This window comes from Mauremys mutica, chromosome 18 (assembly GCF_020497125.1).
Source record: "Mauremys mutica isolate MM-2020 ecotype Southern chromosome 18, ASM2049712v1, whole genome shotgun sequence".
Taxonomy (NCBI): domain Eukaryota; kingdom Metazoa; phylum Chordata; order Testudines; family Geoemydidae; genus Mauremys; species Mauremys mutica.
In genome coordinates, this window is record NC_059089.1 from 25784183 (window position 1) to 25804809 (window position 20627).

General features: G+C 44.2%; 1 protein-coding gene across 6 annotated transcripts in view; it reads left to right on the forward strand.

Moving 5' to 3' along the window:
• The window catches only part of CRB2 (crumbs cell polarity complex component 2), a 134429-nt gene that overhangs the window by 74768 nt on the left and 39034 nt on the right, over window positions 1-20627 (forward strand). For 2 of the 6 annotated variants that reach the window (XM_044992528.1, XM_044992527.1), the window contains exon 1: window positions 2910-3098. The exons of the other annotated variants lie outside the window; for them this stretch is intronic. In XM_044992528.1, coding sequence (XP_044848463.1) covers window positions 3017-3098 — 82 coding nt within the window. In that variant the 5' untranslated portion in view covers window positions 2910-3016. Of the gene's footprint in view, window positions 1-2909; window positions 3099-20627 lie in introns of those variants that run through there. 6 annotated transcript variants of the gene reach the window in all.

The following is a 20627-nucleotide window of genomic DNA, read 5'->3' on the forward strand; positions in this document are numbered from 1 at the left end:
TTTAACTGTACCAGGGAGGACCCTGGAATATGGAGCATGTGTATTTGTGCTCATGCAGGATTTTACATCTCTTTTTTCTTAAAAATGGCTAACATGATTAGTCCTCTGTAGGAGAATGTCAGTGAGCAGTGAATATAGGGGCAGCATGGCTGCAAAAACCCTCAGTGTACAGTCAAGATGGTACAGCTGAGATCAGGTGCTATAGGTGGATAAATTCTGCTGTTTACACCAGTGTACTTAGTTGAAGAGAGGACCTGGCCTAGGGTGTGTAAAAATAGGCCAGGGAACGGAAAGGACTAAAGAGAAGGATTCTGCCTTGGAATGCCCTGTCTGAAGAAAGCACAGAGGAGAAGTTGAAAAAGGTTTATGGCCTCATTTCTCAGAAGTTCTGAGCAGCCCCAGCACCATGGAAGCCACTGAGATGCAGGTGCTCAGGGCTGTTGAAAATCAGGCCAGCTATTTCAGTTTTGGTTTGAAGAAAAGGAAGTCAGTGCAGAATTTAGAGCTAACACCCTGAGCATACCTGCGCTCGCCCCCTGCTTCCTGTCTGGGGCTAAGATACCAGTGCTCCTCATTAAAGCAGACAGTTATATGAAATCTCATCTGTCCTGTCTATTCAGTTCTTGGGAGGCCGGGGGCTATCTACGTAACTCCCATTAGCATTAATTTAATCCAATTATGGTTTGGATTTGAAGATACTAAAAGTTCACAGGTAAGCACGATCTTTCTGACTGCTTCTAGTCTCCATCATGAAGCATAGGATACAAGCAGATTTTCCCACCTCTGAAACACTGATAAACCTATAGCAGAAGCTATTGGAGTTGATTCTGTTCTTGGATTACATAGGTGCAACTCTCATTGACTTCAGTAAAAGTTGCCTGAGTGGCACTGAGAAGACAATTCAGTCTCTTGTAGATTTTCTTTAAGCAATTGGTTATTCTCTGTATCTGACCAACTGCTAGAGAGAGGTGTCATTAACCTTCAACCAATGGATTGGTTTTTAACACACTCTGCAATATTTCCCACTTACTAAAGCTCATCAAATGGCATTTTTAAAGTCTTGCTGTTTCACACCAAGGGTGAACAGCTGGGGCCAAGTTAAACTAATGGGATAGGTATCCCCTAAAGATTAGAAGGGATACTTGCTCCAGCATGGGGATCACCTGCTGGAGAGGGACAGAAATATCATCTTAATGAATGGTCTTAAACCCAAGTACTCTATACCCCAGGTCACTTCATCCACCACTGGAATGTAGCCACTTTGTGTTGCCTTACTGTAGCATCTTTCATCGCGGGATCTTAGGTCACTTTATGGACATGCATTGATTAAATCTCCTAGCATCCCTATGCTAAGGAAGGTATCTGGGTACTTCTGTGAAATTGCTCTAATTCCAACACCCATTTAATGGATAAAGGTTTACAACCAGAGGTTTCAGGACATCAACTTTCTCTACACCAGGACCATGGCTAGGAATTTGGGATGCCACTGAAAACCAGAATGAGCCTAAATCTTTGTACTGTTGGAGCAACAGGATTGGTGGGGTTGTGCAAATACAAACTGCTTCCTTTCTTCACATGCTCAAACGGTGTAGTTAAAGGGAGGGGTTGAGAAGGCTGCTTCTGACTGGATTTTGCTGCACAATTATTCTGTTAGCACCCAGATACCAAGGTTAGTGGCTCTTTTTCCTTTCTTCCCCCAACTCCCACTGACTTGACTGGGACCAGGATATCATCTCTGCAGGGTGTATTATGCTGGGTCAGCTGGACCATTGGTTTAATGCAGCAACTCTGATGGGGAAAGACTTCAGCTCCTCCCTTGTTTCACTTTGTTTATCTTGCATCACAATTTATGCTGTTGCTGATTGTTGGGTTAGCAGCTCAGAGGCCCCATACAGGTAGCTGCCTTTCCTTTCACTGAGGAGATTGAATACAAATACCATCATTGTGGAATTGAAATGCTTTGTTAATTTCTGTGTTGTCCTGGGAAAGCATTGAATAGGGTTTGGATTTTGCATCCCTAAATCTCTTTGGGTATGATATGACTGTCTTTGGCCTGATCACTAATACATTCTTGCAGTGCCCATCTAGGGTAGGTAGGTAAATCATTGGTCTTACTTTACAGAAGAGGAAACTAAGGTTCAGAGGTTAAGTGACTTGCCCAGGAGAAGTTGGTTTTAAAGTTGGGAGGAGAGTTTGGGAGTGCCTGGCCTCCAGTCCCATTTTCACACCACTACACCCACTGTGTGTGCCCCTCACCGCCCCCAATTTTCATTGAACCTTGCAAAGAAGACATAGTATCTGAGCAGTAGCAAGTATTGGTATAGAATTCTGCCTTCTGGGTTTAGTGTTAGATCCTTGTGCTAATCAAACTGTCCCACTGAACAAAGCAGCCTCTATGGGAAAAGTGTGATTCATCTACATCTGGCCTTTGTTCACAGACTATAATTGATCAAAAAACTGATTTCCTATATTTGATTCCCAGCCTTGCTCCCCAGGCCAGTGAGTCTGGGAGTGTCCTTCACTGCTATGCAGGAGACCTGGGGCTGACTTGCTTCCCAGGCAGACAGAAAACAGACAAGAGATATGTTCTTATGTTCTCTCTTGTTTGGGGCGGGGGAGGGATGGGGAGAAAGTTAATAAAACACCAGCCCTCACCCCCTTCTTTGTCCTGCGCTTCCGATCACATGCTTCCCCTCTTTTAACATTCACCTATTGCTTGCCCACCCTACTGCTCTGGGATTTTCCAGGTAATGCTGCAACTAAAGTCTTTAGTTGTCCACTCCGGTCCATGTGATCCAGGCAGTGTTTTCCTTTCACTCCAACAGCATGAGTAAAGCGTTTCAAAGTGGACAGCGACTCTGTCCACTGTGTTAGTGCTAGTCCCTAAATCAGCAAAGCATGGAGTGAGTGCCACTAATGGGAACAAAAATTCTGAAGTCTGGGATGTAGAGAGAACCTGCATTTACCAACTCCCAGCCACGGTTTCTCTCTTGAGGCTTTTAGGACCGTCACTCTTATGCTTGCCATGGAATTACAGCGAATTCTATCCAGTGCATACCATGTCGCTCTCCTGCTGCCACTCTCCCTTTTGCTTTGGGGTAAGTTTTCATTTTCTGTGTCTGGCTTTTACCCAGTTAATATGCACTAACTTTGGCTAGCAGCCTGAAATTACTTGTCCTTGTGTTAATTATTATGACAGAAGCGTTGCTTCCACATTCAGTAGCTGTGGAGCTTGGAAACGTCTCATCTTGAAGACATAAAGGTGTTTCACAGGTGTGGGTGTGTGTGTGTGTTATTAAGTAGTCCGCTATTGCAGTAACTGTTCTCCCTAACAGACAGTGAGCTGAAAACTTCAGTAGTAAAGTTCTCCTGAACTTTATGTTTCTGCTCATGCAGAACAAATGCACAGGAATAGCTTATACTTTCTATTTTAAGTCCATTTGGTGGTGGTGTGGGGCATCCCAGGAGATGAGTAATGTGTTTTTTGTTGGCAGGTAGTTCTGGTACATAATGTAGGAGGTGAAAGGTTCTATTTTAGAAACCTTTAACAAATTTGATCCATTCTGTAAGATACAGAGAGTGATGAGATGCCCAAAGATTGTATCATATTGGTGGGGCTTTTTGGACTTTCTTTCAGAGCTGGGGAATATACTTTTAGAGCTGGGGTGAGCCTCTACAGGTGCATAAGCAGCTCTGCTCCTGGGCTTAAAATACACTCACGCCTGGGTCTAATTTCTTGCATGCTCTGGAAAATAGGCTTCCCTGTTTCTTGTGAAATGGGTGTCTGGGGATCTACTGGTCCTAGACATCAGGTTTAGTCATCTAGGGATTATAAGGTCATGTCATGTCATGTCAGGAACATGCCAAGCCTTTTGCTGGGAAGGAAGATGGGGATTGAACTGCCCTCCCTACTCCTCCCCAATACTGCCAGGCCAATGCATGGATAAGGTTCTGTCTCCGTTTGGGCAGCAGCAGTCACTGACAAGGATGCATAGAAGTGAGGGTAAAACATAGGGAACTAGGAAACACAAAGTTATTGATTCAGTGTGCCCTTTTCCTGCCATACTCTATCTAATTGAGCCTTCTAGTTTTATTCACAGCACTAGGACCTATTTCAAGTTGTCGAAACCTCAATACTTCTTTCCATGCCCCTAAAAGTTCCACCCCAGTAGCCTTCCTGCATTACCTTGCTCTGATACTGTTAGACACCTTAACGTTTGAGTTGAACTGTTTTTGTTTAGCTTTTCCCCCTGAATTTATTTTCTTCCGTACTAACTTCTTTGTCTGTCTGCGTTGGCTCCAAGTGCCTGGAATTCCTCTGGCCACAGGGAAGCAGGGGGGGCTGTCTTTTGTGTCCAGTAACCATAGCTACTAGTTTAAAGTGTGAAGCAATTACGATGGCTTTGTGCTGTGCAGAAGGAAGGCCCATTGCATGTACAGAATTGCTCAGTACTGGCTGCGTCAGGGATGGAATGCTCCTTGGGGATATATGCTGTTTTGCCTTTGCATTGATATCCTCCCTCTCTTGGGCAAGGCCCTTTTTTTGGAGCAACAACCTACAGAAGACATCCCTCTCTCTTTTGTTAGGGTTAGAGTAAAGCACAGCACAAGCCAGAGTTTCCACAGACACCCAAACTGTTCCCATTTACAGAGGGAATTCTGCCAGAAGATTTAATAGTAAATGATTTGCATTTCTGGAACACCTTTCACCTCAGGATTTCCAAGCACTTTATTTAAAAAGTCCCTCCTTGCCCTTGTGAGGCAGGTAATTATAATTATCCGCCTTTTACAGATATGGGAAACTGAGGCACAGAGTGACTGGGTGACTTGGTCAAAGTCACAGGGTAAGAGTGGTTGAGACTAATCCTGGGGTCCAGACTTCCAGTTCCTAGTTGTAATCACTAGAGTAGACCATGCTGTGAAGCAATCAGACCCGCATTAGCTCCAAATTCTCATGTCTGGAATAAACTCTGAGGGTAATGATGCTGGCTGTCTACATGAGCCCAGTTCTGCTGCTTCCTGGAGTATGGGCAGAGACAGAGTAACTCTCAGCTAATATTGGTGTAGTTCATTTGGTGTCTTGAAGAGTACATGCTGGGGAAGCAGATTTAAAACCCAACTTCCATGTCTTTCTGCCCCACGCAATTAAACAGGCACCTTACTTCACATACCTTTGGTCTGGCAAATTATTTGGAAACCTATTGTGGAAGGACATTTGCAGGCCAACCTCTCTTCTCCAGGTTTGTTATGTGCTCTAGAGTAGGCTCTTGAGATTAGCTCTGACATACACACAATTTACATCTTAAACACTGTTCAAAGCAATACTCCCTTTTTAACAGTCTGACTATTGTCTGTGTTGACTGCCAATGTATTTAGATTGGAATTAGAAATTAAAGCTTGTGAGCCACTTTGGTGAACTGAATACACAGGAAAACCCCTATTCCAGCGTTTGATCTGTGGAAATGGCTGAGAGATCAGAGAATGTGTAAACCAGGAAGGTCAGCCCAGAGGTGTGTTTATTAAGGGGAAATACTGGGGTGCAATAGGAACTGAAAGATCAAAGAGTTACTGGTGCAGTACATTCAAAACTACCATAAAACATGGATTTATAGCTCTAGCACCCTTCCACAAATCATGGAAACTTGATAATAGAAGTAGTTACATCTTCAGATGCACATTAAACAATAGACAGATGACAGAGACCTGGCTGGCTATCTGTTTCTGTGTTTATAATGGATTTAATTTCCTGCAGTGCAGTAGCTCTGATTAACCCTATTAATATTTTGAGCCATAATTTTGGCACTGGTCTGCCCTGTGGATTCTTGCCCAGTGCTTGGCACTTCTGTGCAGTGATTTGCTACAAGTCAGAAGGCAGAGAGCCAGGAACTATCACTCTTCTCCTTTGAAGTAGGTAAATATTATTCTCATTTTACAAGGGGAAACTGAGGCACAGACATTAAGTGACTCTGTGGCTGAGCTGGCAATTCAGCTCAGGCTTCCCAGTGAAAAGTCCTGAGAATTTGGTCAAGCAGGACTCCATTCCGATCTCACTTGCGGAGATTTAGTTCTGTTGACTTCAGTGGAGTGAATCTTGATGTACAGGGGTACTGAAGAGCAGAATCATGCCCATAGTATTTTAATTAGTACTCAAACTGGAATTTGGCTAATACACTGGGATTGCACCCCTGCTCTGCCAAAAAGCCATCGGCTCTTTGAAAGACCACACGTAGTGAGGCCCTTTGTTTAATGTCTCGTCTGAAAGATGCCTGTAGCGGTGAGGGCTCTCTAGCACTATCCTGGGCCATTGATTCAGTTCTGTCTCAGAAAAATTGCCTACTGAATTGCAAGCACAACTTTTGGATCACGTTGGGCTTCCTGTAGAGGTCTCTTGTCCTAGTACCATACCCAGCTTACCAGAGCTTGTGAGATATGACAAGACCCTAGGCTGAGGTGGTATGACTGACACTTAGATTCAGCCAGTCGATGGTATTTCAACCTGCGTGTTCCATCCATTTCACTGCAGATTCTCTCCTTCATGTTCTATTTGAATAACAGTACAAAAGCCTGAATAGTTGCTATGGGGAAAACGGGGAGGAAGAATTTTAACCAATCATCATAATCTTTGCAGATTCCCTTCAAATCTCTCTCCTGTGATCTGTCATGTGTAGCAAGTGCCCAGTAAGCCTCAGCTAAACAGGCTGTCCAGCTCCTGGGACACAGAGTGGGCAGTGATGCCATGAAAGCAGATGAATTCTCCAGTTTCTGGCAGTGAGATGACATATGAATGAGACCAGCAAGGTCAAGCAAAAAGTTTATTTGTGGAAGGAGACATTATTCAGCAGCACCGCTCCTGATCACTGGGGGAACCGACAAAAGACCTGATCACTCTGTTCTGTTCAAGCCCACCTTTTCCTTGAACAAGGCAGGCCCCTCCTCCCCCTTCAGCTCATATGCTGGTTGGTGGTTTTTAATCAAAGTACAGGGTTTTTGGAAAGACTCCATGCCTGCATCCAGTTTGCACAAATCTGAACAGAAGTTACCTATTGAAGTCCATGTGATGGGCTACCATAAGAAGAACACAGGATATGGAATCGTTAAGGCCAAATCAGCAACAGTGCAAATTACACAACATGTCAGCACTCAGAAAGAATTTCAAGGCCATGTTCTTTGGTGCTTAACTAATTAACGGCAAGAGTTTTGCTTGATTTTTTGTAAAGCCCACAGAATTTATAATAAAAATTAGAGGTGGCATAGGTTTGTTGAGTTACCTCCTCTGTGTCAAGAGTGCCAAGGAGCTTTGGAAGAGCCCAGAATGCACCTTGAAGGTATTCTCAAGGAGCTCTCATAACAGCCTAGAGTGGCTGCTATAAGAGTCCCACATGGTTCCTGAAGGAAGAACCTGATTTTGTTGTGCCCATTGGTGACTTGGGAGGTTGAAGGGAGATCTTCCGCTTTAAAACTCCTTGCAGGGCTGCCCTGCTTCCTTCCTAGTGAATGGATCCTGGGAACAGGCCAGAGAGTGTACCCTTCTGCTAATCCTTTGCACTGACCAGGATAGGGAAAGATCAGTGGAGGTCAGCAGGGATTTACTAATATAAGCACATGCCTTTCTGTTGCTATGGAAACATAACTCTTTCCATTCCTTTATTCATGGGTTCTGTCGCTGTTGTTTTTGCTCTAAGTGTGGCTCTGGTACCTGGGGAATTTCCCCTTTTACCTTCGGCCTGGGTGTCTTACTGTAGCAGAAAAAGTGTTGGGTTGATTAGTAGGCGCCCATCATAACTGGTAGAAGTTGCACTGAGTTAGGATTTTCATCATTCCCATCTGTCGCTTCCAGGTTTCATCTAGTTCATTTGCTGTCGCTTTGCCACTAGGAGGCCTGTTACTCTCGGCTCCTGGTTGTATCAGGACTTTTTGTCCAATTGCTGAAATGAACAGGGCAGGTGAAATACAATTGAGGGAATATAAAACTTTTGGGTCTGTAGCTTCTGTCCTGAAAGATGGTAATGGTGGAAAGCAAAATTGAAATAATATTAAAGCTAGGGAAATCCACAGATATGATGGTGGCCATTCCATGCCCATTAGGTATTTATTCCATGATGCATTAGTGTCCTACATCTTAAATAGTTTTTGTAACAAAGAATAGACATTTTTAAGCATCTAGTAATCTCTTCCTAAAAAATCATATTAAAAAATTTGAGTGGAATATGGCTAAATCCCTCTTAGAGCTGTGCACTCAATGTAGCAAAGGTGTTGAAGCTGGGAGCTACAGCATATAAACTCCCTGTCCCCCTTCCTACAGGAAACCTTTGCAATGGGAGGGAGAGCATACATTCCATTACTCAGCTCTCTTCAGCCTCATGTCACATGGAGATGCTATCTGTCTTGTGTGCAGCCCTTGCCAGTAGTTAAAAGCTGCATTATAGCCTAGGAGTCTCTGAGCCTGGTGCATTATGTCTCCTTGTCCTTCTGGCGGCCTCCTCCCCCCCTTCTCCCGGGTAGTGGGCATTGTGCTGTCTCAGTCCAGTGACTTTCTGGAAGGGAAAAGCAGAAAGAGAGGAAAATCAGACCAGTGCTGCTTAGACTCTGAATGTCACCATCCTTTGTGGTCCTTGTATCTCAGGAAAAGTTTGAGGTGACGCTTCTGTTGCCTGGAGGTAAGGAGGGAACCCCATTCCCATTGTGAGTACTAGTTCCTCAGTCACACCAGGCATAGTGTTTAGCCCTGTGTACCACAGGGGCTCCTATTCCGTCCTGTTATGTTTTCTCCTGCTCCCTGAGGCTCTTTGACGCAACAGATGCCACAACTGGAATGTGTTGAAATGGGTAACTTTCTTGAGCCTGGAGCTTCAAGAAAGATTGTGCACTAATGCACTTGGCAGTTTGTCCTGGGGCATCACGTTGTAAAGTCTATAAATGCAAATCAGATATATGCAGGGGAATGAAAGTTTGGATGCTTGAGAGAACTGAGTTTTGCTAGCTAGTTGTAACACTTCTAGCACATAAGCGAGATTCTGCATCGTGTATGTGTATAAAATATCAAGCTCTCTACTTCTATAATACCTTTAATTTAAAGAACTCCCAAGTTCTTCAGACAGGTTAATTAAACCTCCTGACATCCTTGTGAGGCGCATAGTTGTTTTTTCTATTTTGTAAATGGGTAAACTGATGCACAAAGGGAAACTGATTTGCCCAAGGTGTCACAGTTATCTGTCAAGCCTGAGAATAGTCCCCAGGCATTCTGACTACCAGTCCCTTTCCTTATATATCTGTGATAATTTGTGTCTATTTGCTGGGAGATTCCACCCAACAAAGCATCAGGATAAAAATGATCCCAATTACAGGGCACATGCACAAGCAAATGTTCAGAGATGGATAACTAGCTTAAAGCCCCACTCCATAAGTATCCTGACTCTGCCTTAACTTCCTGCTGTTTGTGGAGACTATTGTGTTCAATTGTAATGGAACATTAAACTCTCTAAAAGGCTCCCTTTTATCCTGTGTTGAAGGTATCCTCCAACATGAAGGAAACAAGGTGATGTCTGGGCTGATAACCCCAATGTCTGCTGATCCCCTGTTGGAATGTTAAATGAGTGTTTAAGACCAGGTTGGATGATACTTATCAGTGGAGCTGTCTGGAGGAGTTTGAAGCTGCAGGTACCTTGTGCATGGTTAATGTTAGGATGACATTTAAGGGGCCAAAGGCAGCAACAGTCTCAACTGCTAAAATTGGGAAGTGCCAAAGAAAGAGAGAGCCCTCCTGCATGTGGGTATGGTACTGAGCACCTCTGCTGCACAGTGACTCCGAACTGACGACATCCAACACTTTCCAGAGGTGCTTAGTACTTTACAGGGTCAAACCCCATTATTGTAAAAAGCTGAAGAGCATTTAAAAAACTGGGCGACTTAGAATCAACACTTAATGGGCACAAAATCGATTCCAGGCTGCATCTCGAGAACTGCTGAGCTAAAGTCCTGGTCAGAGCCATGCCTTCCTAGGGCGTGAGCTCTTTCTGAGGAGTCCAGAAGAGGGGGTTACTTTCATTTAGCATCACCTCTCAATTCCTAAAAGGAGACAGATGCCCTTGCATCCCTGTGTGTGACAAGAGCTGAAGGCAGAACTTGGCCTCAAGTTGATAACTTGATTTTAATAGCCTTGTTTGTTCTTTCCCCACTGTGGAGGGGCAGAGGGCTTTGTTCATTTATTTATGGATTTGTTATATGGCACATGTCATTGTGAAGGTGTGAAAATGGTACCTTCACAGACCTTTCAAGTTGTGTTAAGATCTTTGCCTTGGCTTTTGGGCAAGCCCCATGTGATCATGGGAAGGTCAATCATTTTGGCACTCTCTGCCTCGGTTGCCCTATTTGTAAGATGTCATGGAGGGTTATTAATGGGTGTCTAAAAAGTGCTTGGCATTCCTTGAATGAAAGCAGGACTGTGTTTGGCTTGCAAAGAAAACTTAAATCCCCATGCAAACTACTCACGGGTACAATCCCAGGCCTTAATTTCCTCTGTCCTCTGGGAACTGATCACTGGGGTGGTGGTTGTACCTGGAGCCAGTGGACACTAACCTGGCTATGTGATGGAGGTTTGACTTTTTTGTAACCCTGTCCCATATTGGTGATGTGGCGAAGTTTCTTCCCAGCACCTCCTGTGAGTTACCCTCTTATTATGATTGCTTGATGTAGGCAAACTAAAGTGATTTGCTCCTCTCCGTACATCATTAAGAGGATAATTCTCTTATTTCATGTTGTACATAAAATAAATTCTGGTGTCCTACAATGTTCAGTGGCCCCAGCGCACTGATGGGAGGACACATTAGGGTTGGTGGGGTCAGCCTTCGCTCTTCATCAGTTTGGTGACTTAGCAGCAAAGCATCATAGGAACCCTCCCCCCCATTTCTGTTTGATATTCTTTGTTCCTGGAAATACATATTTGAAGAGCAATCCCTCCCCACGAGTCTGAGCTTCCCAGTGCAGGAATGGGCTGCCTTTGTTTCGACATAATGAGCAGAGGGTTATGGGCTTGAAAATTAACAGCTCCATTGTTTGTGAGAAGAGGGTCTTTTGACTCAAACTTGAGAATGGAGCATCCAGCCCTACCCCCAGCATGTCACCTGTTTCCTCTCCTACGCCACCACCTACACAAGGGGCCAGCTCAGAAAAGCTCCTGCCCACACAAGCATGATGCTCCCTATTCAGGAGTTCTGTTCCCAGGGAGACAAACTTGCTGCGGTCAGTGATTCATCCCTTCCATTTAGAACTTTGTAGGACTAGAAAATGTTGTTGTAATACTAAAAGATATGTATATGGCTCCATCACCATGGTATCAAAGTGCCTCATAATCTTTACTGTATTTATCCTGGCAGCACCTCTGTCAGGCCTAGCAGCGATGATATTTCATTGTACAGATAAAGTGTAGAGGCACAGAGAGGCTAAGTAACTTGCCCAAGGTCACAGAGGGAATCTGTGGTAGAGCAGAAAGTTGAACTCAGGTCTCCAAAGCCCTAGACTAGTGCCCTAAGCACTGGACTGTCCTTCATCTCTAACTGGAGAGAATGTTAGTTCAGTGACTAGAGTAGGAGACTGGGGATCAGAACTTCTTGTACTTTTCCTGGCTATGCTGTGAGTTGTTCATGTGACCTTGGGCAAGTCACTTAATCTCTCTGTGCCACACTGTACAGTAAGGATAATGCTTGCCTCCCAGGGGCGTTGTGAAGCTAGATAACGTTTGTAGAGGGCATAGTGTTGAAGGTATTAAGTATGTAGTAACTATGATAAGAAAGGTGTTGGTACACTCCTGTGCTGAGCTCTTCAGAAATGCCTGTATATACCAACTCTAAGCTGGTATGGTTCTAGGACTAGGGCATCTCCAGGATTACCTGGGAATGGAGGCTGCTTTAAGCACTGAGTATCATGGCCCCTGAAGCATGATTTATGAGTCCTGTAGCTAAGTCAGAAGGACACTTCAGAGCCAGGACGGTGCTCTCGGGAGAGGAGCTATAACAAGTGGGGACTCTTTCTATTGGATAACAAAAATCTTATTTGTGTGCTTTAAATTGCTGTCCTTCTTGACCATGGCCCCTTCTTAGGTAAAGAATCTATTCTAAAACAATAAATGTCCATTTGCTGGCATCTGGGTAACTGGCTGGGAACCTGAACATTTCATCTGGCTCCTTAGTCCTTACTGTGAATTGGAGCTGCTGGAAACTAAGCCTGAGTGGGTGAGTCTGTCTGAGCAACTTCAAATCTTTTGTAACTTTTTTTAATGCAAAGTGAAGAAGGAGGTGTCCTCCTGAGCCTGGAGAGGGAGCAGGGCTGTTTGATGTCCAGCCACTCCGCTCAATGAGTGCTATAGAATGCTTCATGACCGAATACTGTGGAAAGAGACATCTCTGGAACAGGGAGTGAGGCTCTGCGAAGTGACCCCTTGCCTTCCAGTGTGCGTAAGCATTTGCTGGTGGCAGTTTCGAATAGAACACACTTCTGCAGGCTGTGCTAACAGGATACCAGAGCAGAGCGAGATCTCCGCACCAAAAGTTAAATTGTATTTATTTCATCTCTGCTCAAAATGGGCTGCTTGTGGGGGATGTTTCTTGAATAGAGAGAAACTTGCAGGGGACCAAGTTATTTTCAAACTGCTAATAGGGTTTTGCAAACAATGGGAAGGACAATAACATTTAATGCTATTTTTAAAAAGAGAGACTTCGCTGCATTCCTTTCTAGCACTCCTTTGCCAGCCTTTCTCCAATTTCCTCAGATCTCCCTCATCTTGCTTTATCTGAACTACAGGTCCCACAACCCCTTCCTTCTGTAGAAAGAGAGTAAATGTGCAAACTCCTGTCAAGAACAAAGGGGTAACTTGGCATGTTCTCTGCTCCTAATAGTGACTTTCATGAGTGTGTGAGAATACTGGTGTCTTCCCTTTTTTCTTCTGTAAGGTAGGTAATGGTGGCCTGAAATGTCATTTCTTTTCTGGGTTTTGTTTTTTACATTGGAAATTCAGGCCCCATCTAGCTTGGAAGACATTCCATAGGAATTATTGAACTAGTGTAATCGTGACACCCCAAGAGACCAGGGACTGATACCTGAGAAATTGGGAGGATAAGAGACTTTAGTCAGATTTTAAAATCTGGGTTTTATGGGGTGTGGGGGAATTGTTTTTTGTTTGGTGGGCAGAGGTTTAATACCCATTTTGGAGGAAGAAAAACATTTGTTAAATACTCTCTCATCTCTACAATCCAGGCATGAGAGCTTACACCACACGTCTCTGAGACCCCCAGGAAGTCATCCTGCGAACTCAGACTAGATATTCCTAATATTTCTCAAGTGAAAAAACAAACAGAATAGAAGAACAAAACCAAAATGCCCTATCAGGAGTCTTTTTGTCCCAAAGAAATATAAAAGATCACAAACCCCATCTTTAAAAAAATTTCTTTGAAAGCTACACTTAAATGCAAAACCAGATCTATTACATTGGGACCCAGTAGAGAAGGAGACAGACACAGAAGTAGCTGGCAGAAACATGGCTGGCTGCTGGAGACTTTATTATTCAGGTTGCAAAACTGAAAGCAACATGAAGTGAGGCTTTGCACTGAGGAGGAAGGGGGGCGTGTTCAAACATTTAAAGGGGCAAAACATCACAAGATTTGCACTAAAGGAGTTCAACAAGTGCGTTATATCTGACTCCTACTCTGTTTTAGCCTTTGACGTTCATCATAATCCACCCCTATATGAGAGGAACCTATTTCTAAAGGGAAATGTAGCCCCCTCCAGTTTGACTTCAGAGTAGGGTGGCTGGCTGGTGGTGCTCTAGCAAGTTTTTTACAGCAGGTTTCACTTTCTAATTATCAGAGAGAGTGTTCCTCCTGTGACACATCAAAGGAAAGTCCAAAATGTCATTTTTAATCTAGCAACAGTGTCTTTCATAGAAAGTCATAAAACATCTATGGCTTGATGGCTTCTGTGTCTAGATCTTCCCAGTCTATGAATCTGTGGAGCAGTTTGGTTTTGAGCATGTTTCAATTGTTGTATGATGCAGCAGAGAAGGCTAATTTATTCACTATGGTAATTAACACCTCATGCATATTCATAATTGTTCATTAACAAAACAGAGAAGAAATAACATGTGTCCCCCTGGCAGCGATCAATGAAAAGACCAAAACCAGAGTTAAAAAGGAGCACATTCTTGAAGTGGATGCATGTGTGGATTCTCTGACTGACTGAGAAGTGACCTTTCTCCAGGAGGCTAACTAGTATTCTGATTACTTGACACCAGCTCAGAGTATTGAAAATGCTGCAGGTCATCCACCAGGTGATCTCAATTGAGTTAATAAAACTGCTCTGTTCAGTTGGTCACATGTTGCTGCAATTCCATCTTCTGAGCTGGCTTTTAATAATAATAATAATAATAAATATAAAAATAATTAATAACTATATTGTGTCAGCCTCTCCTTTATAGTGAAGTTTGTAGTCAAAAAGCCAGTATTGTCCTTGTTCAGGCTGAAAGAGACAGCAGTGTTCGCATAAGAGGAAAATGTAGTGTTCATAGGAAATGTTAAAGTAGAGCTGTGGGCACTGTACTTCCAAGTCATTTAATCTCCAAGCCAGTGTGATTTGTGTGTGTGTAACCTTCAATACATAAAACAAATGCACTAATAAAATTCTCAGCAGCAGTGATCTATAGAGTCTCATAGAGGACTGAGTACTTCTGGGGCTCTAGTGGTTTGAGAGAGTTGGAATAGAAAATCCATTTCTCCTTGGTCTTGAGAATTCTCGCTCTGTTAATGTTCTCTATTTACCAGTAATTAGTTGTCTCCTTGACCAGCATCCTCGTGCTAAAGAGAAGGATTATAGAGACAACCAACCCAGGTTTGCCTTTGATGTGAGAAATTACTGTTTCACACTCCCTAAATCCATTACCTCAGTATCATTCAGGGCAGCTGGTGGTTAATTATATTTACTTATTTATGGTGGTGTAGCACCTGGGGTCCAACTGTGGATCAGGGTCCCAGAGTTATTGTCCTTGTACAAACACATAGCAAAAAGACCCTCTTCCAAAGTGCTTCCAATCTAAGGATGAAATCCTGGCCTCATTAAAGTCGGTGATAAACTCCTGATGATTTCACCTCCTGTATCTATTGAGTCAAATTCTGCTCTGTTACACTGGTGCAAATCTGGAGTAACAATTAAAATCATTGGAGTTATTTCAGACTTGTAGCAGTGTAACCAAGAGCAGACTGTGGCTCATTGTTGTATCTGTAAGAGAAATCTGAATTGAATGAATGAATAAGGAGCTGTTTTTTGTGTGCTTGAGCCTTGAATTATTCTTCACAGTTGGTTAGGACTCTTGAATATTTATTAATGTTGTAAGTGTGAAAACCCCATGCCTGGGACATTAGCCTCCTGAATGTATTTTTTCACCTTTCACTTATAATCTACCGTGTGGAAAATAATGGCTATTTCAGCAAGAAGAACTGAATCTGCAGTGTACTGGAGTCCAAAGGCTGCCCTTTACAGGAGCAGGAATGTACTGAGATGTTTTCAGGATTCATTTGTTAGAAGGAGAGGTTGTACTTGAACCCTTTCTACTGGGAGAGCTCTGGAAGCAGCTAGATATGGTAGTCCTGTGCTCCCAAACACAAAGGTTGTAGTGCCGCTGAACTGCCCGTGTTATTGTGAGCTCTGCCAAAGGAGTAGAAGCTCTTCTATACATTTATCTTCTCAATTGTAGATCACATTGTGTACCAGGGATCCTGTAGTGATCTCTGCAACATTTGACCTAGCTGACACCAGTATCAGCTTTCGAGGTGGCCATTTTTATCTACTGTCTGGAACCATGAGTACTATTACTTGCTCTGTTAGGAGATGAGAAATGTAAACAGAAATGGAGATTTTCTGTTAGTGGTATAGGGCCTATGACACACACTTGATCAGTTCTGATTCATCTGGCAGAGGTGACAAAATATACAATTTATTTCTACATTAAATCTAAGGAATTGGAACAGTCTGCTCCTAAACTGACCCGCTCCCATCAAGGCAGTCTTCCGCAAACTCTTAGGCTAGGAGGGGGCTGTCACTTTTAAGCATAGTTTAACTACTACATGGCCCATTGCTAATTTATACTAGTAGAGGAACAACACTGGCTATCCACTGTACATTAGATAACTGGTTAAACAACCTGGCACAACAACTGGTGATGAGGGCCATCCATACAGCTGGGTCCTAGGCCATGACACTAACCAGCATGAGCTAGGAAGAGAATGTAACATGTTATGGCCTCTTAGAACCTTCCTGTCTTTTTGTGATGGGTCAAGAAGGCCTTTCAGCTCCTTAAGGAAGCTCTAAACTGTGTCTGTCTCCGTAAGTGTCTGCAGGTGACTTTGCTCCATGCTCACAGCTCTTGTGTGTAGCCATGGGACCCTGTACTTGTCATCAAATCTTTTTTCTATGATCAAGTGAGTCTTCATGAGGCACGCAAATTAATGAGCAGCATAGTCACATGGTGAACCAAAGCAGAGAGGTGGGGAAGGCTCTAGGAGATAGGACAGCCTTTTGTCTGTTGTGAAAAAGGTTTGGAAAAGAGAGGGCACGTTACCCCTGTCTCGGGCTCTACTGTGGGTAGTACTTGATCTGTCTATGTTCATGCAGGCAGAAAAGTGCACACACCTGGTTGGAGCTCGCAAAGACCCTGTGCTGCCGCCAGTCCTTGCTGGCTGTGTTGGAACATGACCTGTCCCACGCTGCCCAGTGTGTGCCTGCACTGCAGTCAGAGAGAGACCAATGGCGCTGTGCCAGTACTGGCTCTTGCATTGTTCGGTTCCGTCCATTCTGACACCCAGCTCTGCTCTTGAACATTCACTTCTGGAAGTAGCTTTTCTGCATGCCGATGGGACTCCTGCCTGGACCAGCATCCAGTTCTGCAGTCAGAGCAGCTAGTTTAACATGCAGTGGGCCTAATCCCTTCTCTGGCAGGGACTGTGCTCCCAGCCTCTGGAAGGTGCAGGTTGAGACTGGCTGCTCATTAGATGCACAAACAAAGGCTCATGTCTACCACCAAATGAATCCTTGCTGCAGAACAGCTTCCCCGGCTCCCTGCTCTAATTGCTGTAGCAGATTCCAGGCAGATTTCGTCATCTCTGTTTTCTGCCTGACTGGGAATCTGTAAATAAAAGGGCTGATGGCAGAATAATGGGAGTGCTGGACAGTGCAATGTGCAGCAGCACTTTCCAACATCACGAGAGAGGCAGGAGGGGAACGGGGGAAGATGTTGCTGGAATGAGAAAGAACCTTGTAAATTCCTGAGTACCCCCTGACACACACAGCTGCCCAAGGGAGACTTGGGACCATGGTAGTCTTTGGGAGGGAGGAATTACAAGGAGGTCAGGGCTGAAGCAGGCTTTTGTAAACTGAAGTCTGCTTTGGGGCACCTCTGGATACAAAGGGAGTGAGGAACTGATGGGGGTGGTGAATTGATAAAAAGCCACTAACACAAATAACTAGTGGGCTTGTATAAAATGCATTGGAGCAAGGCAAACATGACCAAAAATGGCCTAAGTTAATGAAAGCATGAATGGGAGAATGTGTAAGGTCAGCAGGGAAGTGACACCATGGTGTTTGCGGCTGGCAGATTTTTAGCAAATTGCATGACGGGTTAAAATGGGTCATCTTGGGCTAGTGCAGGGGTCGGCAACCTTTCAGAAGTGCTGTGCCGAGTCTTCATTTATTCACTCTGATTTAAGGTTTTGTGTGCCAGCAATACATTTTAATGTTTTTAGAAGGTCTCTTTCTATAAGTCTATAATAAATAACTAAACTATTGTTGTATGTAAAGTAAATAAGGTTTTAAAAATGTTTAAGAAGCTTCATTTAAAATTAAATTATAATGCAGAGCCCCCCAGACCGGTGGCCAGGACCCGGGCAGTGTGAGTGCCACTGAAAATCAGCTCGCGTGCTGCCTTCGGCACCCGTGCCATAGGTTGCCTACCCCATGGCTAGTGGTAGCATGGCTGAAGGACTGAGGATAGTGAGCTGAGCATTATCTCTGGGCTGTACAAATCTGCTGGTCATTTGAGTTCTGGCTCCTCTGCAGCTGCAGTTGCTGGAATTTCTTGGAGGTCTGTTCCTTTCAGTAGGTAGCCCAGGATAATATACAGTAAGAGAGTGGACTGGACAGAGGACCAGGCACACACTGGCTTCTGAAAACAAGGTTAGCTCCAAATGCTAGTGATCCCAGGACTTACAACAGGACTTACAACAGATAAAGTTGGAACGGTCATAACAGGAATGGTAATTATGTCTCAGATTTGGTTTACTGTTGCACGAGTTTTGAGTCTGCCTCTGTGGCCACTTTTCACACAGAAGGTCATTTCCAACATATGCACTTTTCTGTTGCAAAATAGTCTGCAAGTGCCACATAATGATGCCACATGTGTGAAACCCGCCTGCAGTGTCCTGGCTTTCCCAACCTCTCTGTTGTGGAATCTTCTGCAAGCTGGGATCTGGAGCTGAATGAAGATCTGTTCATCAAAAAGCAGCACCAAGTGTGTGTGTGCATGCTGTCTTGTCCTTTTATTTTACATTGTGGATGGGGCTACTTTTGTCAGGGAATCCAGGACGTCCCTCCCAGCTTAATATGTTTGCTAAACTTCTGCAAGTAAATCCCAGTCTGAAGTTCACTGAACTGAAGCCTCTATTTTCTCTAAATAGAGGACTGGTTTATCTTACAGACAACTGCAAAATATCCGTAACTGGTCATGAAGCCCATTTGAATTGTACGGGACAGAGTATGCTGCTTCTGCAAGGACACAGGCCTATCTCCCCAGATGAAAGTAAGCCCCAAGCACTGAGCACTGAAGCAAAATCCCATCAGAGTCGGCTGGTCCAAGATAATTCCCCAGCCAGTTCACCTGCTGCACCGTTTATAACAGTTCTGATTGATTTGACTTGACATTTAAGACTCTTAGGCTTTACCCCTGCATGTAATTAAAGCAAGAAGACAGTGACCGACACTGTCTGAGCTTTGGCTGGCCTGGCAGGAAGGAGTATCGGGATTTCTTGGGGGTGAAATACTGTTGTACGTTTTTAAGCTGCTCTGTGTTATGAGAGCACATCATGGATACAGGGATAGATCATTCCACTCTGATAAAGGGGCCCTTATGGAAAATTCAGCTTAGGGTGTGACTGTCTCCTTTTCTCATAAAGGACTTCAATGGAAACTGTAATAAAATGGGGGGAGGTCTAATTGGGGGGGGGGCTGACACCATCAGCTATCCTTAAGCCTACACAAGCATGTTAGACACTTTCAGTAAAGGTCTCTAGTGCATTTCCCTGCTATGCCTATATGGGAAAATGCAGGAAGGAGAGGGATGAGGGAGTATTAACAGCACTGCAAGCCTCTCTCATTACTAATACTCTGCATTTACATAGCACTTTATAAGCATTAGCATCCCACCCTGGCAGCTGCATAAGTAACTAGAGTCTTCCCAATGACAGAGGGGTTCGTGGAATCTGAGGCAGAGAGGTGGTGCAATGGCCAGGAACAACCACAGGGAGTCTCTGTCAGAGACGACATTACCATTTGAGAATTCCAGGCTGCCAGGCCTCTTTTCCGACTACTAGCTCTTGCTTTCAAATGATGATGCATCTGTCTGAGGTCTAGCTAGAGTGGCGCAGCCCTGTTACATCTCACCTGAGCCCTTGCTAATACGCTAATGTGCTTACTTTAAATGCAGACAAACTTCCCACATCAGTGGCCTATTTTCCCCTCCTCCTTCTTTCTGTATTTTTGTAGTGTCACTTGCCTGAAGATGATATGCAGCTCTGAGCACTATGGGTTGGGGGTGTGTCGCCCATAAATACAGCGATTCAGATCTGGGAAATCACTGTACATTCCCAGTCTTGAAGGAGCTCTGACTGCACTCAGTACACTTCCCTTGACTTGGCAGCTGTGGGCTTTGTGTGTGGTTCCCAGGGTGAAAAGTGAATTGCAGAAAGCTCTTGGAGTCCCCTTCCTACCCTCAATGTCAAACAGCCTACCTCTCATAAGAACATAGGAATGGCCATACTGGGTCAGACCAAAGGAGAATCTGGATTGAATATTTGGGAGCTGAACCCAAGATTTAATTCTGAGCGTGCCCAGATTCTGGGAACCCCTGTCTGAAGCTGAGCTTCTGTTTGGTCCCATAATACCCCAAGCCCATTGTGTGTCTCCAGCATTATCTGCTCCTCATGGCCTCACCCATCACTGGCTTCACTGCAGCAAGAAATCACTCCTTTCCCTTTGAGGCATAGTGTGTTTGGTAAGTGATTACTGGGTTGCTCTTCTTGTGGTCAAAGTCTGTGTGTGAAATAGGCTAGTTTGGAACATTTATAGCCGCAGCTTCTGCTCACTGGGGTTCTGGCTAAGAAAAATACATTCCTTGGGAGTGTGAGATACCATTGCTCCCAATTCCAGCCAACTCCTTGGCACTGAGCTGTAAATCAGTGCAGGCTTGATAAGGTCAGCTGGCCTGTGGTTCGTTAACTTGGTATGTAGCTCACCTCTGCCACTTATTTTGGGTCGTAGATTCCCTTCATATCAAGGGAAATTGCACCAAGTTTATCTATGGAAAGGGTAGAGAAAAC